At 42.9% G+C, this 21,030-nt stretch overlaps 1 protein-coding gene across 1 annotated transcript; it reads left to right on the forward strand.

The window, feature by feature from the left end:
• The first annotated feature begins 9,486 nt into the window (after window positions 1-9,486).
• CCDC190 (coiled-coil domain containing 190) lies at window positions 9,487-15,280 on the forward strand. Its single transcript, XM_081823215.1, has 3 exons — window positions 9,487-9,932; window positions 14,298-14,421; window positions 14,692-15,280. The coding sequence occupies exons 1-3, from the start codon at window positions 9,737-9,739 to the stop codon at window positions 15,278-15,280; spliced, it is 909 nt and encodes a 302-aa protein (XP_081679341.1). The 5' UTR covers window positions 9,487-9,736.
• The last annotated feature ends 5,750 nt before the right edge of the window (window positions 15,281-21,030 follow it).

Genomic DNA, 21,030 nt, shown 5'->3' on the forward strand with positions numbered 1-21,030 from the left:
CTGTAAGAAACCATGCACACAGGAAGCCTGGGTGGCTTGGCTGGTTAAGTGTCTGCCTTCGGCTCAGGTCATGATCCCAGGGTCCTGGGATGGAGCCCCTGCATGGGGCTCCTTGTCACCAGGGAGCCTGCTTCTCCCTCTGCCTGCCACTCCCGCTGCTCATGCGCGCGCTCTCTCTCTGACAAATAAATAAAATCTTAAAAAAAAAAGAAAAAGCATGCATGCATGTGCTTGCGCTTTGTTTCAAATATAATCTAAAAAATGATATTAACATATTCGGACCATCTGGATAAACCAGCTTATAAGAGAGCACTGCCAGTGATTTTAGACTTTGCATTTGCATTTATAATAACATTTGTACCAATTAGTGCTTATTTGGTTGTAGCCTGTCACACAGTAAGAGCGGTGAACATTCAGCAACTCTTAGCTGCCTGTTTCTATGTAGCAGGGTTTGCAGCAGAGACTCCTGGTTGTCTCCTAATAGAAGTTTCTCCTTTTCCAAAGTAATGAAATCCCAAAAACTCATGTGCCAATGTGGGCACATAGCTGTTCAGAAAAAGAGAAACAAAAAAACAGAAAACAAAAACATTGCCCAGTCTTGCTTGAAGCCGGCTCAAGTTCAAGTCAATGAATTGTAAGCAGAGGTATCTTGTGGCAGCTTCCGGGAACCTTTCTTAAAAGCAAGGTGATTTTCTCTATATGTCCATAAGGTTAAGTTTGCCACTGTGCTGTTCAAATGTCCCATGTCCTTATTGATTCTTAAATGATTCCACTAATTACTGATCTGGGTGAATTAACATTTTCCACTGTAATTCTGGATGTCTGTTTTTTTCTTATTTCAAGTTTCACCTTATAAATATCAAGTTCATGTTTGGGGAACAATATTAAAATATTTGGATCATCTCAGTAACCATCATTTAATAGAGAAATTTCACATGATTTCCTCATTTCCATTTGTACTTATAATCATTTTAGTGCCAAGTAGCACTCTTTTTTTAAAAAAATCCAGTCTGACAGTTCTTGACTTTTAATTAGAGCCTTTAGTCATTTATATACACAATTCCTGATCTATTTGGACTTAAATTTCCATCTTATTTTGTACTTTCTGCTTTCCCCATCTTTCTCTCTCCCTTTTTAGATTCATTGTTTTTTCCATTTTGATTCTTATCCTGTACTACTTTGTAAATCATCCTCTCTTATATAATCCTTTTAGTAGTTATCCCAGACATGATGACATGAATCTTAATTTATGGGCATATAATGTTAATTAGAGTCTTTACCCTTTTCTCGGGCTTTAAGAGAACCTCAGAACAATTTACCATCCTACCTCTTTGAAAGCTCAGTGCTTTATTACGGTGCATTAAATAATTTATTTTCCAAATCTGTTTTATACAGCCTGTATTCATTTAGATGTGCCCACATATTTACTACTTTCTCCGCCCTTCATTCCTTCCTGCATCTTCATCCTACATCTAGGAACATTTCTTTCTGCCTTAAGTACGTCCTTTAGAATTTTATTTAGGGCAGAACAAAATCTACTTTGTGTTTATTTGTCTGAAAATGTCTTTATTTTACTGTGTATAGAATTTTAGGTTGACACTTATTTTCTTTCAGAATATTGAAGATATGCCACTGTTTTCTGGTTTCCATCATTGCTGTTTAAAACCCAACTAAAAATGTACTGATCAGTCCTTTGAATATAATAAGTCTTCCCCTCAATCTGCTGTCTCAAAAAAAATTTTTTTAACTGCTTGTTATGGAAAATTTAAAACATGTTCATAATTAGAAAGGTTCATCTAATAAACGCTTTTGTGCCCACATCCCAGCTTCAACACTTATCAACATTTTGCCACTTTTGTGTCATTTCTTCCCACATACGCAGACGTGGATGCACTTGCTTTAGTATTTTATTTCATTTTTACTGGAGGATTTTAGAACATATACAAAATATTAGCTCATGTCTTTTCATCTGTAAACACTTCAGTATGTACCTCTAATGAATAAGGACTTCATTAACATAAGCATCTGCCATCATCACAACCAGTAAAATTAACAAAACACCTGAAATCTTTGAATACCCATTTTCTGTTCAAATTTCCCACTTGTCCCAAAGGTGATTTTCACAGTTGGTTTGTGGCAATCAGGATTTAAAGAAGCCCACATTTTATTTTTCCTTCCCTTCCCCTATGATCCTGTTTTTTTCTTAAATTCCACATATGAGTGAGCTCATATAATAATTGTCTTTCTCTGATTGACTTATTTCACTCAGCGTAATACCCTCTAGTTCCATCCACGCCATTGCAAATGGCAAGATTTCATTCTTTTGATGGCTGAGTAATATTTCATTGTATATATATACCACATCTTCTTTATCGATTTATCTGTCAATGGACAACTGGCCTCTTTCTATAGTTGGGCTACTGTGGACATTGCTGCTATAAACATTGGGGAGCAGGTGCCCTTTCGGATCACTACATTTGTATCTTTGGGGTAAATACCCAGCACGGCAATTGCTGGGTCATAGGGTAGCTCTATCTTCAACTTTTTGAGGAACCTCCATACTGTTTTCCAGAGTAGCTGCACCATCTTGCTTTCCCACCAACAGTGTAGGAGGGTTCCCCTTTCTCCGCATCCTCGCCAACACCTGTCGTTTTCTGACTTGTTAATTTTAGCCATTCTGATGTGTGTGAGGTGGTATATCATTGTGGTTTTGACTTATATTTCTCTGATGTCAGGTGATGTGGAGCATTTTTTCATGTGTCTGTTGGCCATTTGTATGTTTCTTTGGAGAAATGTCTGTTCATGTCTTCTGCCCATTTCTTGATGGATTATTTGGTTTTTGGGCATTGAGTTTGATACATTCTTTATAGACTTTGGATACTAGCCCTTTATCTGATAAGACATTTGCAAATATCTTCTCCCATTCTGTCGGTTGTGTTTTGGTTTTGTTGACTGTTTCCTTTGCTGTGCAAAAGCTTTTTATCTTGATGAAGTCCCAATACTTCATTTTTGCCTTTGTTTCCCTTGCCTTCTGTCTTTTGCCTCATTTATCCTAGCAGTTAGAGCCTCCATTTTTTATTGCATCTCATTAGTAGCCTTTTTTCTTTCTACTTGATTAGATTTTTGTTCTTTTATTTCTCCAGAAAGGGATTCTCTAGTGTCTTTTGTGCTTTTTTCGAGTCCAGCTAGTATCTTCATAAGCGTTATTCTGAACTCTAGTTCCGACATCTTCGTTACATCCATACTGATTAGGTCTCTGGCAGTCAGTACTGCCTCTTGCTCTCTTTTTTGAGGTGAGTTTTTCCATCTTGTCATTCTTGCAGAGTGTGGTCACTTTTCTATTTGTAGAATTGCAGCAATTCTTTTCTTAGATCACTGGTTGAGTTCACAGGTGTTCAGAATGATTTGATAGCTATCTAGCTGAATTCCTGGGACCAGACAAAACTAAGGTCTCCTACTCCTCCGCTGTCTTGGAAAGTCTCATGTCTTTTTTTTTTTTTTATCAGCTTTATTGAGGTTTAATGTTCATCCAATAAAATTCACCCATATTGGGTACATAGCTTGAAGAGTTCTGACAAATGAAAACACGTATGTAAACCCATCACAATCAAGATTAGAACATCTCCAGGACCCCCAAAAACTTTTCTCTTGTCCTTTCAAGTCCATCTGTGCTCCCCACCCTGGCTCCAAGCAGCCCTATCTGCTTTCTATCACTTTGTTTACCTTTTCTAGAATTTTCTATAAGTGAAATCACCCAGATTTATTCTTTTGTATGGGTATCCTTCTCTTAGCACAATGCTTTTGAGAGTAATCCATGTTGTTTCATGTACTGGTAGTTCTTTTTATTGATAAGTAGTTTTTTATTATATGAACATACCCCATTTTATTTATTAATCCACAGTTTTGTTGGACATCTCATCCTTGCATGAGTAGATCAGCCAAAGACTCAAAGGGACCCCTCTGCAGATCTCTGGAACCCCCCCGCTCCCCACCGAGTATTTACCTCCTGTCTGGTACTCTGTTCTACACACCCAGCCACCCCAGCCTGTCCAAACTTCATTCTCTGGATGCTCAACTCAAAGAGACAGTTGGATTCTGTTTTAGTTGCCCCTTCCTGCACTGCAGCCTGAAAACTGCTTCCAGGAACTAATGTGGGGCAGTCACAGAGTGCACCTTGTTCGTATCTTCTCTCAAGGGGATCACAAACCTGCACTGCCTATTTTCCAATGTCTGAAAACAGTTGTTTTATATATTCTGTTAAGTTTTCCAGGTTTTTAAGGGAGAAGGCCAATTCCTATAGAAGTCAATCCTTCATGGTGGAAGCAGAAGTCTCCTGCATCTTTTTGACAAGATGAAATTAGTTTTTTTTTTCAATCAACTTCACTGAGGTATAATTTATATACCTTAAAATTCACAGTTGACGTCTACAGGTTGTTGGTTTTGACAAATATATGCAACATATAATCACCACCTCTGTCTCCCCCAGAAAGTTCCTCATTCCTTTTTGCAATCAGTCTTCATCCACACCTCTCAACCTGGCAACCATTTATCTAATCTGTCACTACAGAGTAATTGTATCTGTCTAATATTTCAAATATATAGAATCAGTTTCTCTTTTGTATTGACTTCCTTCACCAGTATCATGTCTGTAAGACTTATTCATGCCATTGTATGTGTCAATGTTTTGGGATTTTTTATTGCTGAGTACATGCTTTCATTTCTTTTGGTTAAATATCTAGAAGTGGAATTTCTGGGTCATATGTAAGTATATGTTCAATTTTATGAGAAACTGCCAAACTCTTTTCCAAAATGGTTATACAATTTTACATTCCCAGCAACAATGCATGAAAGTTTCCATTGCTCTATATTATCACCAATGCCAAGAGTGGTTTTGCTGCTTTTTTAAATTTAAATTTAATCTAAATGCTGAATAGAAGTGGTAAAGGTAGACATCTTCTCCTTGTCCATGATCTTATGAGAAAGAATTCAATCTTTCACCATTAAGCATGATTGTTAGCCATCAATTTTTTATAGATATCCTTTATGAGTAAGTTTCTTTTGGTCTCGGTTTTTTAAGAGATTTTACCAAAAAGGAATTCTGGATTTTATCATATCTTTTTTCTTTATCTATGGCACTAATTATATACTTTTCTTTTTTAGTCTGTTAATATGATGATCCACATTGATTTATTTTTCAACATTAAATCACCCTTGCATTCTTGGGATAACCACATTTGGTCACAATGAATTGTCCTTTTTACATATTTTATATATTTTATATGATAGACCATGTTTAAAAATCTTTGCATTTATGATCATGAAGAATGCTGTTCTATAGTATTCATTTCTTGTAATGTCTTTTTCTGGTTATGGTATCGGGGTTATGCTAGCCTCATAAAAAGAATTGGAGAGTAATGTCTCCTCTTCAATTTTCTGGCAGAGTTTCTGTAAAATTGGTATTATTTCTTCCTTAAATGTTTGCTGGAATCACCCAGTTTACTTTGTGGGAAGGTTTTAACTACAAATTCAGTTTCTTTCATCTGTATAAGGGTATTTAGTTGATCTATTTCTTTTTAAATGATCTTTGGCATTTTATGTCTTTCAAGGAATTTGTCTTTTTTTTTTTAAGATTTTATTTATTTATTTGACAGAGAGAGAGAGCATAAGCAGGGGGAGCAGCCAGCAGAGGGAGAGGGAGAAGCAGGCTCCCTGAGGAGCAGGGAGCCCGATGCAGGGCTCGATCCCAGGACCCTGGGATCATAACCTGAGCCAAAGGCAGATGCTTAACCAACTGAGCCACCCAGGCGCCCAAGGAATTTGTCTTTTTATCTAATTTGCCAAATTGTTGGTATAAACTTATTTACAATATTCTCTTATTAGCTCTTTATATCTGTAGAATCTGTAGTGATGTCCCTCTGTTATTTCTGATATTAGTAATTATTGTCTTTATTTGTTACTTTTTTAGCAGTTAGACTTTATATCCCTTAGAGTCATTTTATTCATGTTTCTTTTGCTTGGGACTCATCGAGCTTCTTGGATCTGGTACTCTGCCCTGCTGATGCTAGCTGCCTTGCTTTTCTGGACTTCTAGCTCTGTCTCCTCAACTCAGGGAATCCATGCCTAGCTGCCTCTCCCTGCAATGTGGCCTGAAACCTCTTCCCAGGCAGTACTAGCTGTGGCAATAATAGAGATCACCTGGTTTATTTCTGTTCTTTCAGGGACTGCCATCTTATCTGCCCGATGTCCAATGTAACAAAAAAAAAAAAAATCATTTCATAAATTGTGTCTGATTTTTAAATTGTTTCCTATAGAAGAGTAAATCTAGTTCCTGTTACTCCATCTTTGCTAGAAACCAGGAACTTTTATTGTGCATCTACTATGCACAAACATTTTTCATATATCCTTTCATTCAATTCCATTAGAAGTCCTATGCTGGAGATACTATTAACCCTTTTTACAGATAAGGAAAGTAGGGGCTTTGACAAATTAATGAATAAAGTCACACATCCCATTAAATGACAGAATTATTTGATCTCAGGTGTGTTTGACTACACAAGGATGCTACCTCCAGATAAAACGGAGAGATAGGAAAGTGCATGAGTGCAAATAAATAAAATCCATTCTGTAAAATTTATTTTAATCATAACTGCTTTAATGAGCAATTGAAACTTCCCCTTTCTCTAGTGGTGATAGCAGGACATGATGTGGGAATGACAATTTTACATCTCCAATCACTGTCTTTGTTGATTTTTCTTTCTTGTCCCTTAATGAATATCATGGGCAGATTCTCCATATTTCCGGTCACTTTGGTTATAAAAAGGCCAGTCCACTTTGAAATTCCAATCTCATATACAATTTAAATCCTTCCCTCACTAGACTCCAAGGGACTTGGAGAGAGAGGGAAATGAACTGCTTTATCATTCTTCCTTCTCCAACCCCTTGGGGCGGAATGGGGAAGGTGGTCTTGTTTTGTATACTTCCCCTCCTTCTCTTCTCAATATCTAACACCTCTGAGGTTGTGGGATCAAAGGAAGATAGAAGAGGCAGAGCTCTTCCTATATAACTGCTGCTTCTGGGGCCACTGCTGGTCTTTCCCTGACCGGTGATGTTCCATGTTTTCCTCTGTCCTCTGCTCTTAAGATATGTTGTTTTTGGTGCCTGGGTGGCTCAGCCTATGGTTCTATGCCCACTCTGGTGCTGTATTACCTTATTTGACCTAGAGTCTTCCATAGCTTCTGCTTCCTTATATAAGCCCTCTGCTCCTTCACATGGAGCCAGGAAACTGCTGAGGTCCTCTTTGGCACTCTCAAAGGCCCAAGGGGAACTAGGATAGGTTTGGCCACCATTCTCTTGCACACTCACCGCACTAAGGCTCATTCCTGTCTTCCAGCCTTGGATTATTTCTGCAAGCCTCCCTCTCAGCTCTCTCGCTCAAGATGACATGGAGTAACCAGCTTTTCTAAGAAATCCCTCACCATCATCAGCCCTGTGGCAACAGAGGGCTGGGGATGGAAACTCTTCTGTGGTTCTGTGGGTCATCAAGTCCAGCTGGGGAGTGAGCTGCCAGTCTCTGCCCCGTAGGTACTCCATTCTCTAGGACCCACCCTGTTCATTTAAATACTGGAGGTGAGAAGATTACTTGGTGGGAAGAGCTGGGAAAGGAATTACCTCCTACTGAGAGAATGAATAATGGCTTTCCCTCTTCCTCTCCCCAGTAATCTCCTTATAATAGCTTGTTTGCTAGCTGATGACTGTGGGTCATAGGGCCTGTTGAGCTCCTCTCAGTAAGCTCTAGGGGGATTAATAGGCCCAGCTGGCGGTTCTCTTTAGACTGTAGCACAGGAGCGGCTCTTGTTTTCCCATGAAGCCCCAGGCAACAGTAAAAATCCCACTTAGTATCCTGTTCTATAACCAATAATTCAACTGGTCTTCTACTGCAGCTGTCCAAACTGTGATCACAAAAGTCTATTTAAGGTTCACTTTGCCTAATTCTGATGTCACAACAGAAAACCTTAATAAGCTCTAAAGTACACAATATGGACAGAAGCCTAAGAACGGTCAGTATGATGTGCAACAATGCACGATAAAAAAAAATAACTACTCTCCTGCACAAAAATGTGCACCACCTGACCCCCCAAAAAATGCAAAAACCAAAAACCAAGAAACAGGTGCCTTCTTTAGGGCCCTGACCTGATTTCCAAGAAGTCGGAATGAGCATGGTGTGTAGGGGGAGTGGTGGGTATGGCAAATGAGGTGGAAAAAGAGAAGGGGTGGGGTGAGGAAGGAGAGAGACTGAGAACACAGTAAAACACTCCTTGCATTCATTCTTGGCTCCCATGGACACAGCCCCGAAGGAGCACTGTGGGCCCCACTAGGGGACGACTGGAAGCTGGCAGTCTTCCTTAAATCACAGAGCTATTTAGAGCTCTGGGATTGGTGCCCATGTCCAGGGAGTTAGCATTCCTGCCCAGGGGAGGTGGCATGAGAGAGAGCTTTCAAGTGTATTCAACACTCTCCCCCACAGCCTCTCCCTCCCCGCTCCCCAACACCAAACTCCGAAATTTCCTGAAGAAAAACAAGCTCACTAATCCAGACTCAGCCTGACATAGCAAAAGATAACAGCAGCATTCTCATGCTGAGAACTCTGGGTTTGTAGGTAAGTGCTACCCACCTGTCCTTTGGTTAAAGTTCAGTCTACACTTTAGACTATAAAGCAAGCTGTCTTAAAATGTCTTTTCTAGGTCCTGACCTTATCCTCCCTTTCAACACTAAGCTTTTTCCTGCATTATGATCACCAAAGTTCCATCAAGAGCAATCCATTTACATCCTGGGCATGTATTGTGATCTTAGCTCTGAAATAAGTATGGTGAAGAACTCAAAGAAGAGGAAGGTGTGTCCTGCCTATACGCGTGATAGAGTTTCAGGAGGAGGAAGCCAGCATGGGCTTGGTCATCAGGGTACAAGAAGGGTAGAGAGGACCAGAGCTCTGAGAAGATGGGTGAGGACGTCCAACCCAAGTAGTCTCACCACTGCTGCCCAGACTACTGCTTGGAATGCCTTTACTGTTTTGTGACCATAGAGTCCTACTCTCCAGATCTGGTGTGTTATTATTAGACTCTATAGTCACAAATCTGAAAACCCCTTGGGAGTGGGAACTATGACTCAGTCACCACCACCCTCAGCACTTAGCATAGCACCTGGCACCCGGCAGGCTACAGGCTGTGTGGACCCACTCATGTGTGAGTGAGTGAACCAAAAGGGGTCCCAGAGAATAGCTCTGCCCTAAGTCTCACATCCTCTCCAGACCCTTCACCAGGCTTTTTGGAAGCTTTTGAAGAATAGTGGAAGAGACTCTCTTATTGGGTAAATAATGCTTTATATAAGTAAAGTATTTCTACTTTTTTCCCAGAAAGTTGTTTGTATGCTTGACCTTTATGGCAATCTGATTGGGGCTGTGTGGGGAGCCTATCATCTATCACTATGTTATTGGCAAGGACACTGAGCCTCAGAGGAACAATTTCCACCACCACCACCACCCCATCTCCTGTGTCACTCTAGGAATTCATTAGTATAGGGCAAAATTTCCCAATGGTGTGATGGGGCAGCTGTCGTTTCAGAAACACACAGGATTCAAGCATTGAAACCTGATTAAAAGCCAGGGGTCAGGGTCTCCCTGTCTTGCTCTATCAGGTCAGTCGTGGTGCCTGACAGAATCTTGTATTATTGTCTCTAGACCATGAAGAGGATGGAGAGCCACATGGTCACGGGTCCTGTGTATAAGCACTTTGATTTGGAGAGGAAGAACGCCAGGTGGGCCGAAGCCAGACTCAGCCAAAGACTGCAGGGACTGGAGCACATCTGCCTGTACCATATGAAGCTACTGACCCGGGAGCAGAGACAGCTCCAGAAAGAACTGCAGAGGTTGCAACAAGGTGAGGCCTCCAGGACGGGGGAGAGGCAGGGCAGGGCGACAAGCCATCGCCTGGCTGAGGCCAGAGAGACACCCCTACCTCAGGACAAGGGCTCTTTCAGAGACCTAGACACCAAGGAAACAAGAACTTAACCTGACCTGGATTTTAGGCTGCCTGCCCTCCTCCCACCCTCCCTGGGGTACATAGCTCCCTGCAGCAGCTCATCATCAAGCCTTTTTGAGCTGATACTTCTCAGGCTTCCAGTCACTTCTATGTTTCAAATGAGCTCTCTCTTGCTTAAGTCCTTTGTTTTCTTCTTATTTTATTTTTCATTCTGCTTTCCTTTCACTATATCTGGGTTGATTTGGTTTCATCTCTGTGCCTGGTCAACAGCCATTGATTGAGCAACTGCTTAATATGCAAGTCACCTTAAGAAAGGGAAGTAAAAAAAAGAAAAGAGAAGATCCCCAGGATTAGCGACCACAGAGCAATATCCTCGTCCTGATACCTGCCCTCTGATGGTGCTGAGCAAGGAGCATTTGGCCATTTTCAACGCTCACCAATGTGACTGACTTCAAAATGAACTTCTCAGCCACCCTCCTTGTACTTTAATGTGTGTTCACACTAGAGCCTGCAGATTATGCTCAGATTAGAAAATTTCAAACAAGTAATTGTAGTATATCGGCACTGTGTTTTCTTTGACTCCGTACGTCAAAGGGCCAATATTTCTGTTGTTTTCCCAAAGAGGCCTCTTTACCTGTAAGTCATGTGCTCATGTTCTTTATAACAATGCCTCTTCCATAAAACCTCCTGTCTCCAAATAACCCTTTCCAAATGTGTACATCATTTAGAAGACTGTCCAATTAACAGAGATAAGCAAGTAGTTAAGTAGCTATAACACGAATAATGGAACTCGCCTCAAAAACTAGTTTCTAGTTAGTAACTACTGATCATCACAGAGCCAAGGGACTACACAGTGGTGTCCAGAATCTCAGACCCTCCAGAGCTGTCTACACCGTTCAATAAAAATTGGGAAAGAAAACCCCCCTACTCAAAGATCCCATTAAAACATGGCGGCTAAGAACACAGACTCTGGACCCAGACTGTCAGGGTTGAAATCCTGACTCTCGTTTACCAGCTGTGAGGCCTTGGGGGGCTTACTGGACCTGTCTGTGCTTCACTTTCCTCCAGTGTAACAGGGAAATGATGTTCCCCACCTTGTGAAGTTAGTCGAGGATTCAGCAAGCACTTGGGACAGTACCTAAACACAAAATAAGTGTTACGTAAGTGTTTACTCTTATCACTTAATTGATTGATGGATCCATCAAGAAAAGATGATTACAGGACTAAAACTTTCCTACTGCTTTGTTGAAACCAGCACAGTTGTACGGTTTGCAGAAACGACATCCATAATAAAAATAATTTGATTTTGATATTACTTCAAAACTCAGCATAGAAAGGATCCACCCCAGCTCTGCAAAACTACAGCCCCTTCTCACTGAAGGCAGGTGCCAGAACTCAGAAGCTCTGTAAATGCTGGGGCATGTTCCAGAGGAAAGCCAGGTGTCAGTATTTGATGTCAACTTGTTTAGGTCTACACGGCTAATATATGGACACAAGAACAAAAAGTAATGTCCATACAGCTGGCCTGGGAATTATTTCTAACCTGCAGCTTTGGGCCTAAAAGAGGACTCTGAGCAAGTAGCTGAACTTCTCTGCTTTCCATTTCCCTGTCTGTAATAAATGTTAAAAACAAACTAGAATGAGAGCTCACAGACTGGAAAAGAACCTTAAAAGCCATCTGGTTGAATCCCACTTCTATTCTCAAAAAGACATGTAAGACATTATACCTACTTTCACGGAGTGGGGCAGGGAAGGCATGCAAAAGGCCAGGCCGAGGTAGGTGGCTATTCTGGCTGAGTAGAGCATTTGCCTCGGTGACAGGTGGTGTGGGAAGAGTCTGGACCAAGAGGCAGAAAACTGATTCAGGGGCCTCTGTCTCTATGTCCCTTAGAAAGTCATATTCTTTCTGAGCCTTAGATTCTTAACAGTAAAATTAAGGGAAAGGGGGAAAAATTTAAGGAAAAGGAGAAGAAATGATATGTATTATGTCTCGGTATTTATCAGGCACTGTACTAGGCAATATTTTCCCATGATTCATTCACTGAAATTGTTACTGAGATTCGGCTACATGCCAGTTGGTGGACTGTCTAAAATGCATATTCCCAATTCTCATCTGTAGAGATTTGGATCAGCAGGTTAGGAATTAGGCTCAAAACCCACATTTTTAACTGAGGTAATACTAAGATTATTGTGGGACATTATAGCTACTCCAATAGATGCAGGAACGTAAATATGAAAAAACATGGTCTGTGTCCTCTAGATGCTCATGTTTAAATTGGAAGGTAGCTGTGCTTGTGAAAAATTATAATAGAAAATTCTAATTGCTAAATTAGAGTTGTTTCCAAAGGAGGGCAGGAACATAAGAAGATTCCTGTCTATCAAAGGGCCTCAGTTAAGATCTCCCAAGAGAGGCAGTGTGTATGCAGAATCTTAGAGGAGAATGGCAGGGCGGGGGTGGGGGGGGGGAAGTGTGGTTTGTCATAGGGACACATGGAATGAGGCCACTCCTGGCAGAAGGAACAGTATGTACAAAGATGCACGCATGAGCATGACTTGCTTCAAACAGTCCAGTATTGAGGAGGGTAAGGGGCGAGGAGAAGGTGAGGCAGAGTGTGGAGGCAAAGCGGTGGGGTTGGTGTCTCTGATCATGAAGAGTTTCATAGGTCTTGCAAAAGAGTTTGGATTTCACCCTATAGGGTCTGGGAGTAGGGAGATTACATGTTCACTCTGGCTGCAATGTTGAAGAGAATTCCTAAAGTTCAGACCTAAACTAGGGAATTGGCCAAGTAAAGAAAAATGAGTATTCTGAGATATTTAGAAAGTAGAATTGTCAGAGCTTTGTGATTAATGATATGCTCAGGGGGAAATAAAACCAGAGTCAAGAGTATATTGCCTGGCGCAAAGGAGGCATCCAAACATCCTTGCTGAGTTGGAGAGTTGGATGTAAGCAGGTGCCATGCCTCCACAAGGGAACACGGGAGAAAGATCCAGTTTCAGAGGAAAGTTATGTTCATTTCCGAGCCTGCTGACTCAACAGGTCTAAACTGCAAAAGAATGGCCTGGCTGGGAGAAGTAGCTTAAAATCTCTTGGTTTATAGGAAATAGATGAAGGTCTTACATGGATAAGACACACACACACACACACACACACACAGGCACACACTCAAGGAAATAACAGAGGAAGAATGGCTCACAAAAGACCTTCTCTTGTCTTGACTACCTCGCAAAGAAGTGATGAAACAGTATTAGGAGTTGAATGTGATTTCTAGTCCCCTATCTGGTCATATTCCCTCTGCCTGGTGCCTGCTCACCCCAGTGCAGATCCAGGGAACTCACTCCCAAACCAGCGCAAGACTTTCAAACCCAAGTGACCAATTCATGAGATGTCTTGAAAACTAACTGGGTCCTCCACAGTAGCCATAACTACAAGATGCTGAAACATTTATTCAAAGAGTGAAAAACCCACTTCATCATAGCCAGCAGTTACAACTCGTGGTTGAGGCAAGTAGGAGGGCACATAATTGAGGTGAAGGAAACAATAGGGCACCATCTCTGGGTATTGCTCACACCCAGGTATTTTGTCTTGAAAACCCCATGCTTGCCAAATAAAACATTCAAACAAAACCTCCATGGGCCTCCGGCCAGTTTAAACCTCTGATCTCAGTGTTTCTAAATCCTTGTTAACATGTTCTAGGTCAACCCTGGGGAACTGCTGTAAGTTCTTCTGTCTTCATCCAGCATGCCAGATCAGCCTGCTGTGTATGTGATCTGGAGGTGTTCATATGTTGGTTCTCTGCCCAGAGAACCCATTGCCAGTCCAGCATCCCTTCCCTTCTTCTCTTACTAGATTAGTTTTTAGGGCTTCCGTAAGAGAGAACCACTAACTGGGTGGCTTATTTATTGCCTCACAGTTCTGGAGGCTACAAGTCCAAGATCAGGGTGTGTGGACGGTTGATTCCTCCAGAGGCTGTGAGGGAAGGACTTCCTTCAGGCCTTTCTCAGAGTGTCGATGGCTGTCTTTCCCCTACATCCCTTCACACTGTCTCCCCTCTGTGTCTTTGTGTCCAAATTTCCCCTTTTTATAAGGACACCAGTCATGGATTAGGGCTCCCCCTAATGACCTCCTCCTAACTTGCCTATCTCTGTAAAGGTCCTATCCCAATAGGGTCACATTCTGAGGTGCTGTGGGGTTAAGACTTCAACATATGACATTTGGGGAAGACAGAATTCAACCTGTAACACTTATTCATTAACTCAAAGCAGATATTATCAAGAAAAAGCTCTCCTCTTATTTGGAGAGTGGAATTCAGAAGAGACCAGAAGATGTCCTTGAGCCCTCACCACCAGGACGACAGAAGCACCGAGTTCCGCAGGCAAATAAAGTTAGGTAAAAAAATGCTTACTAAACTCATGGAGACACCATTGAATCCCTCTTCCCAACTGACTTCCCTAAATCATCCTCTCCCTGAGAAAATGCTGCCTTTCCTCCTTAAGCAATGAAACACTTCCCCATATTGGAACCGCCCCCTTCTCAGCCACTTCATTACCTCAGCGGCTACCACACGGAAGGGGAACAGGTCTAACAACTGGGAAATTCAAAATATGGGTCTTTTTGTTGGTTTTCAGACATCTTTCTTCTTTTTACCTCCTTCCCCAGAGCACTGGCCACCAACTCAACCCAAGGAATATATAAAATCAAGTCCCAGATGCCTCCTTTCGATCACGCTGGCCTAAGGGACTCCGTGAAAAGCAAGGAACAGTCACTCTCTCAAAATTACAAAGCTTCCCACTTCACAGCAGAGAAGCCACAAGCCCGAGAGAAAGATTGTCTAAGACCCCCAAAGGGCAAAGACTCCAACAAGGGCATCTCTATTCTGTGTCAAGATCAAGATGTCTCTATCAATACCCTAGACCAAGGCCCTGGTTCCAGCCCAGCTGGTGGGAGGGGAAAAGCACACACTGATGAGGCCAGATCACAGGATGCCAACCTAAAGCCAGACCCCAATGCTGGCAGACAAAGTCCCCTGAATCCCAGGGAATGTGCAGGAAATTTGAAACACGAGTCCATAACACCTACCTTCCTAGAGCTGTTTGTGAAGGTCAGAAATGCCCACTACCTCCAGCACAGGGTTCCCCCTGAGTCTGAGAGGTTGCTTAGTATTGGGGAGATATTCGGGCACAAGGAGTCCTTCCAGCCCAGAGGAGGACAGGAGTATGAGAACAGGGCGGGCTTCCTTCGTCTCTAACCACCTAGCATAACCTCACAAGAACATCTTTCGTACTCGGTAAAGAGATGTGTGCCTCAAGTAACTGCAGTAATTAAGATATATTACATATATATATATACATATATATATACACACACATATGTCATTATATATATAATATTAGTCAATTTTATTTTAAACCGTCAGGTTTTTCTTTTTTTCCTTTTACGGGGATAGAATCTTTCACTGAATGAGCAATACAAGTATATGAAAAATGAGGGGAGAGATGAATCTTCTGAAAACACTTTAAGGGGTGCGCACATGTTGCTGATGTCAGCAAAACTAGGAATCTACTCTGACGACTAGACTTTTCCTGAAAGGAAAAATATGAAGGGTCCTGCTTAACGTTAGCCAACCCCTTTTCCTATAGGAGGTTCTTATGGTGCCACCTGCTGGCACAAGGACATAGCTGTTCTGTCTCAGTTCACTTACAACGGAATAGGAACGCAGTTGGAAATAGGTATACTCATGGGTTCCATAAATAAAACCTGCTCACCCACCGAAGTCCGTCCTTCCTTCCTTCCTCCCTCCCTCCCTCCTTCCCTTCCTTCCTTTCTCCCCAGGCGGCTCCACTTAGTTTCCTCATTCCTGCTTTCCACCTGCTCATATCACATGTTTTGGATCCTAATAAAAGAATAATAAACAATTTACATTATTTCCTCTAACATTTCCCCCCAAGAAGCAAAGCAACCGATGAAGGCAGGCTGGGAGACAAAACTGATTCATGGACACTTATTTTTATTCGCACTGGCCCGTGACCGCCGGGCTAGCAGGGGACAGGGTCCCCCAGTGTAGAGAAGCCCCTGCAAACTGCCCCAGCCCTTTATTATATCTTTACTATATGTCCTTCCTCCTTGTCTGCTCCTTAAAGCCCGTCTGTCTCCATTACAATCCCACTCCAAGGGTGAGTTTCCAAAATGATTTATCCCACTTCTCCGTGGGCCTTTGCTCTGGGCCAGCCACTGGAGGGCGCAACCATCAGCAAGGCAGCAGAGCGTGGCCTCAGCGAGGACCCCTGCTCCACACACGCCATCAAACCCCCCACTCCACGTACACCCCAGTCTTGTGAACTCGAGAAATAAACATCCGGCTCGGTGCTCGGAGTAACTGTGCTCGTGTCTTCCTGCATCAGACAGGCCCAGGCCTGTCTGCGTTTCCTACTCCAATATTGCATACACTAACGTAAATGACAGGTCCTGCGTTGCCACAAAATTGTGCGTTTACAAATCTTCTAACCACACAGATTTTATATTCTCATCATTGAGTCCAATACATTTTCCTTCTTTGATACAACAGACACGATACTTTTAGTCACACAGCTCAACACAATCAAGTGGAAAGCCGCTGCGGGGGGCCTTGGCTGCCCTAACTCATCACGTTTGAAGGACAGTTCAAAGCCCTTGTCTTCGCAAGGCATTCTGAGCTCCAGGATGGAACACTGCCAGTCAGCTTTACGTCATTCATTCCTACCCTGGTCCCAACTGGGGATAAGTGTGCTCCCCAAAAGACACTGGGCAGTGTCCAGAGACAGTTTTGGTTGTCACAAGCCAGGTGAGGGGGTGAAAAGACCCCGACCTATATACCACTGCATTAAATCCTGGCAAAAGCCTCCGAAGGGTAGGAAATCAGTGAGATAGTTGTCTCCATTTTACAGAAAAGAAAACTGAGGCTCGTGATAAGCAAAATGACTCTCTCCATACGGGAATGTGAATGAGGAACAAAGATGTATTAAGGAGAATGTCTTCTCCATTAGGAAAAGGGGGCTTTCACCTTGTTACCTGAACCCATCCAGCGAGCAGGGAATCCACGCTTCACGCGGAGGCAGAGGCGTCTGGTAAATTGCTACCAGTAACTCCGGAACAACAGCCCCTCTGAGGGTGAAGGCAAGGCAGAGGGAGGGGAACCTGGAGGGCTTGGCCCCCACACCAAGAGCCCCGGGACCGAGGAGCCTCCGTCCCAACCAAGCAGAAGTCAACAGCCCTACATGGCCAACGACCGCCTGTGTAGCAAGAACTACCGCGAAACTAAAGGGAAGCCAGAGACGTGTGACCCCAGCCCGAGCCCAGCCCTGCGCAGGCGTTTGGAGGCCGAAGGCAGAAGGGGGGAGACAGGGAGGCCGGGCCTCACGCTTGCGCAGAGCCCGACTGCACTGGGCGGGGGAGGACTTTAAATTGGGCAAGGACCCTAAGTAATAATACCGAATGTGATTGCAGAATGTCTCCCAGAAATAAAAGTGGTAAAACAGAAGGGACTGGAAGTTGTTGGCTCCGCCTGAGAGAGTATCAAGCGAAGTTGGTCGCAGTTCCCGGGAGAGAAGCCCCCGCCCCACGGTTACATCTCACCGAGCTGGGATTTCAGTCGGATCTGTATGGAGCGGCGTCGTGCTGAGAAACATGGAGTACAAGGAACACAGGTGCTGATCACACGTCCTCATCTCAGATGCGGCTGCGGCCCACCTGAGATTTATAGGAGAAAAGGGTTTTTCCTAATTAGATGTTACATGAACTCGATGCCAGTTCTCCCATCTTTCCGCCAGTGCTGTGAACGCGCCGCTGTTCTGGGTCCCAGTAAACCGGCACCACTTAGAAATTGCGGATGAAAAAAAAAAAAAAAGAAATTGCGGATGAGGGGCGCCTGGGTGGCTCAGTCAGTTAAGCGTCTGCCTTCCGCTCAGGTCATGATCCCAGGGTCCTGGGATCGAGTCCCACATCGGGCTCCCCGCTCGGCGGGAAGCCTGCTTCTCCTTCTCCCACTCCCCCTGCTTGTGTTCCCTCTCTCGCTGTGTCTTTGTCTGTCAAATAAATAAATAAAATCTTTAAAAAAAAAAAATCTTAAAAAAAAAACTCATTCATTAAAAAAAAGAAAATAGTGATAATGAAAACCAGAATCTATGAGAAATAGTTAAAACAGCTATCAGAGAAATATTTATGATACAGATATCTATATGAGGGGCGCCTGGGTGGCTCAGTCGTTAAGCGTCTGCCTTCGGCTCGGGTCATGATGCCCAGGTCCTGGGATCGGGCCCCGCATTGGGCTCCCTGCTCGGCGGGAGGCCTGCTTCTCCCTCTCCCACTCCCCCTGCTTGTGTTCCCTCTCTCGCTGTGTCTCTGTCAAATAAATAAATAAAATCTTTAAAAAATAAAAAAAGAAAGAAAGAAACTGCGGATGAAATTTAATGTCATTAGTTCAGTTACTTTGAATCGCTCCGGTTTAATTCCACTCAAGTTGTACCATAAAGCTGGGCAAGGAAGAAACCTTCCCACTAAAAGGAAAACACACAAATACACATATAAAGACTCCAAATGTACTTACACACTGCTTAGAATCAAACCCAATGCTAGCATGGAGCTTCTCGACTCAAAATTATTTCTTTTTTTTTTTAAAGATTTTATTTATTATTTGACAGAGAGAGAATGAGAGAGAGCACATGAGAGGGGGGAGGGTCAGAGGGAGAAGCAGACTCCCCGCCGAGCAGGGAGCCTGATGCGGGACTCGATCCCAGGACTCCAGGATCATGACCTGAGCCGAAGGCAGTCGCTCAACCGACTGAGCCACCCAGGCGCCCTCAAAATTATTTCTAATAAAATGTTATTCCAGAAGTGTGTGATAGAAAATGTATGCAAGCTATATATAAAGATATTAAATTTTGCAATTCACTACGGGGAAATTTGTGCACACTCTTGCTGAAGTCTGACCTGGAGAGAGCCCCAGGAAGTAGGAAGCAGGTCCCTGTTTGTCTCTCAGCTTAAGCTCTAGCAACTAGGCTAGTATGAGCAGAAAATAATGAGTGATTCCAACAGTTATTTCAATGTTATTGCATCAAAGATTAGGTGGAGTTTTGTAGAATATGTATAAGAACTCCTATTTGAATGGTATTTTTCCTGAAGAATTTCCCTTCCTTTTTTAGGGGGTCGCACTCACACAAACGCGCACATGCAACACCCTCCTGACCCGGGGCCCCGTGGTCTCCATGCTGGTTCACCACCCATGCTGCCACCAACAACATCGCAGAGCTCGGCATGCACATGGGAGCTGATGCTGTTTCAGGGAGCTTCACCCTCAGTGTCGGATGGGAGATGTGAATCGTCGCCCCAATGTGTCTTTCACGTGCTAGCAAATTTGGGAAAATTTTTCAGCAGTGCCATCATCCAGGTCCATCTGGAAATGAAAGCAATAGCTATAACTTGGGTCTTGAAGAAAAGGAGATTCACAAAATTTGGGTTAAAAAGGAAGGCATTTAACATGTATAGGAAGAGAGTGAAAAGCTATGGATGGAAAGAGACCAGCAAACTAGGGCTCCTCTAGGAATTACTGGCAAGTAAGACATGCAATCTCATGGTCCCACCTCTGTCCCTTTCCAAGCCAACTGGGACCCTCGTAAGTGGAAAAGCTGACAGATCTGAGCTTTGCTGCCCCCGTTGCCCCTGTCCTTGGGCAGAGGCTAGCTACTGGTTTCAGGACCCAAGAAGAGGCAAGCCCCTGCATTAAAAACACAACAGGGACCTCAATTCTAAAATCAAGACTCTTTCATAATTATCTGAGCAACTCTAAGATAAGTAACCTTTTCTTCTATTGTCACAACTGATTCCCAACAGACATTCCTTCAGTATAGAAAACAAGCAATAATTGTCCATCCATATCTACTATACTTTCGCCTCAGAGCCAGCCCTGCAGAGGTCCTAAATAATTTACACTCAGGAGAACATGCCTTCTGAAATCTGACTCAGAGTGATCAGAATCCCTAGGTTGAAGAGTACTATGGCTCACCCTACTTTACTGTTTAATCCTAATTATCACGAAAAAGAAAATAAACAAGCCTGTGTTTGGTAACATACAAATAACCATCTTGTTTATACTGGTCATCTTGGAGTTTTTCCATAGTGTATTGGGGTTGGTAAAGGCTTTGGAGATGAACCAGTTCAAGCTCAGTTCAGAGGTATGAAATGATTTTTCTGAAACAAACAGAAAATGAAAATACTTGTTTTCAGTGAATTTCCCACCAAGACTTTGATCTAGAGTTGAAAGTCTGTTCACTCTGTAAACCAATGACCTTCCTAGTGGGGAAGATGGTAGGTTCGAGCATGTAAACTTGAGAGTCAGTGGTTATTAGATGACTGTTATTTCCCAGAGGGTATTCCCACAGATGCTGCAAAGTGCTAGAGAAAAAAAGGACTCTGGGTTCAACTAAGCTTGGGGACATACAGATTGCCAACAGACACATGAAAAAAAAATGCTCCTCATCACTTGACATCAGGGAAATACGAATCAAAACCACAATGAGATACCACCTCACACCAGTCAGAATGGCTAAAATTAACAAGTCAGGAAATGACAGATGTTGGTGAGGATGTCGAGAAAGGGGAACCCCCCTACACTGTTGGTGGGAATGCAAGCTGGTGCAGCCAGTCTGGAAAACAGTATGGAGGTTCCTCACAAAGTCGAAAATAGAATTACCCTATGACCCAGCAATTGCACTACTAAAGATACAAATGTAGAGATCCGAGGGGGAATGTGCACCCCAATGTTTATAGCAGCAATGTCCGCAATAGCCAAACTATGGAAAGAGCCCAGATGTCCATCAACAGATGAATGGATCAAGAAGATGTGGTGTATATACATACATACATATACATATGTGTGTGTGTGTGTGTGTGTGTGTGTGTGTGTATAATGAAATATTACTCAGCCATCAAAAAGAATGAAATATTGCCATTTGCAATGATGTGGAT

This window comes from Leptonychotes weddellii, chromosome 6, assembly GCF_054177405.1.
Source record: "Leptonychotes weddellii isolate Sample4059 chromosome 6, ASM5417740v2, whole genome shotgun sequence".
Classification (NCBI taxonomy): Eukaryota; Metazoa; Chordata; class Mammalia; order Carnivora; family Phocidae; genus Leptonychotes; species Leptonychotes weddellii.

What these genes read in the sequence shown, in the direction of transcription:
- CCDC190 (XM_081823215.1), top strand. Translation starts at nt 9,737, where the DNA reads ATGAAGAGGATGGAGAGCCACATGGTCACGGGTCCTGTGTATAAGCAC. An exon ending in ACTGCAGAGGTTGCAACAAG is followed by an intron (nt 9,933 to 14,297) that starts GTGAGGCCTCCA and finishes AACTCAAAGCAG; the next exon opens with ATATTATCAAGAAAAAGCTC. An exon ending in CCGCAGGCAAATAAAGTTAG is followed by an intron (nt 14,422 to 14,691) that starts GTAAAAAAATGC and finishes CTCCTTCCCCAG; the next exon opens with AGCACTGGCCACCAACTCAA.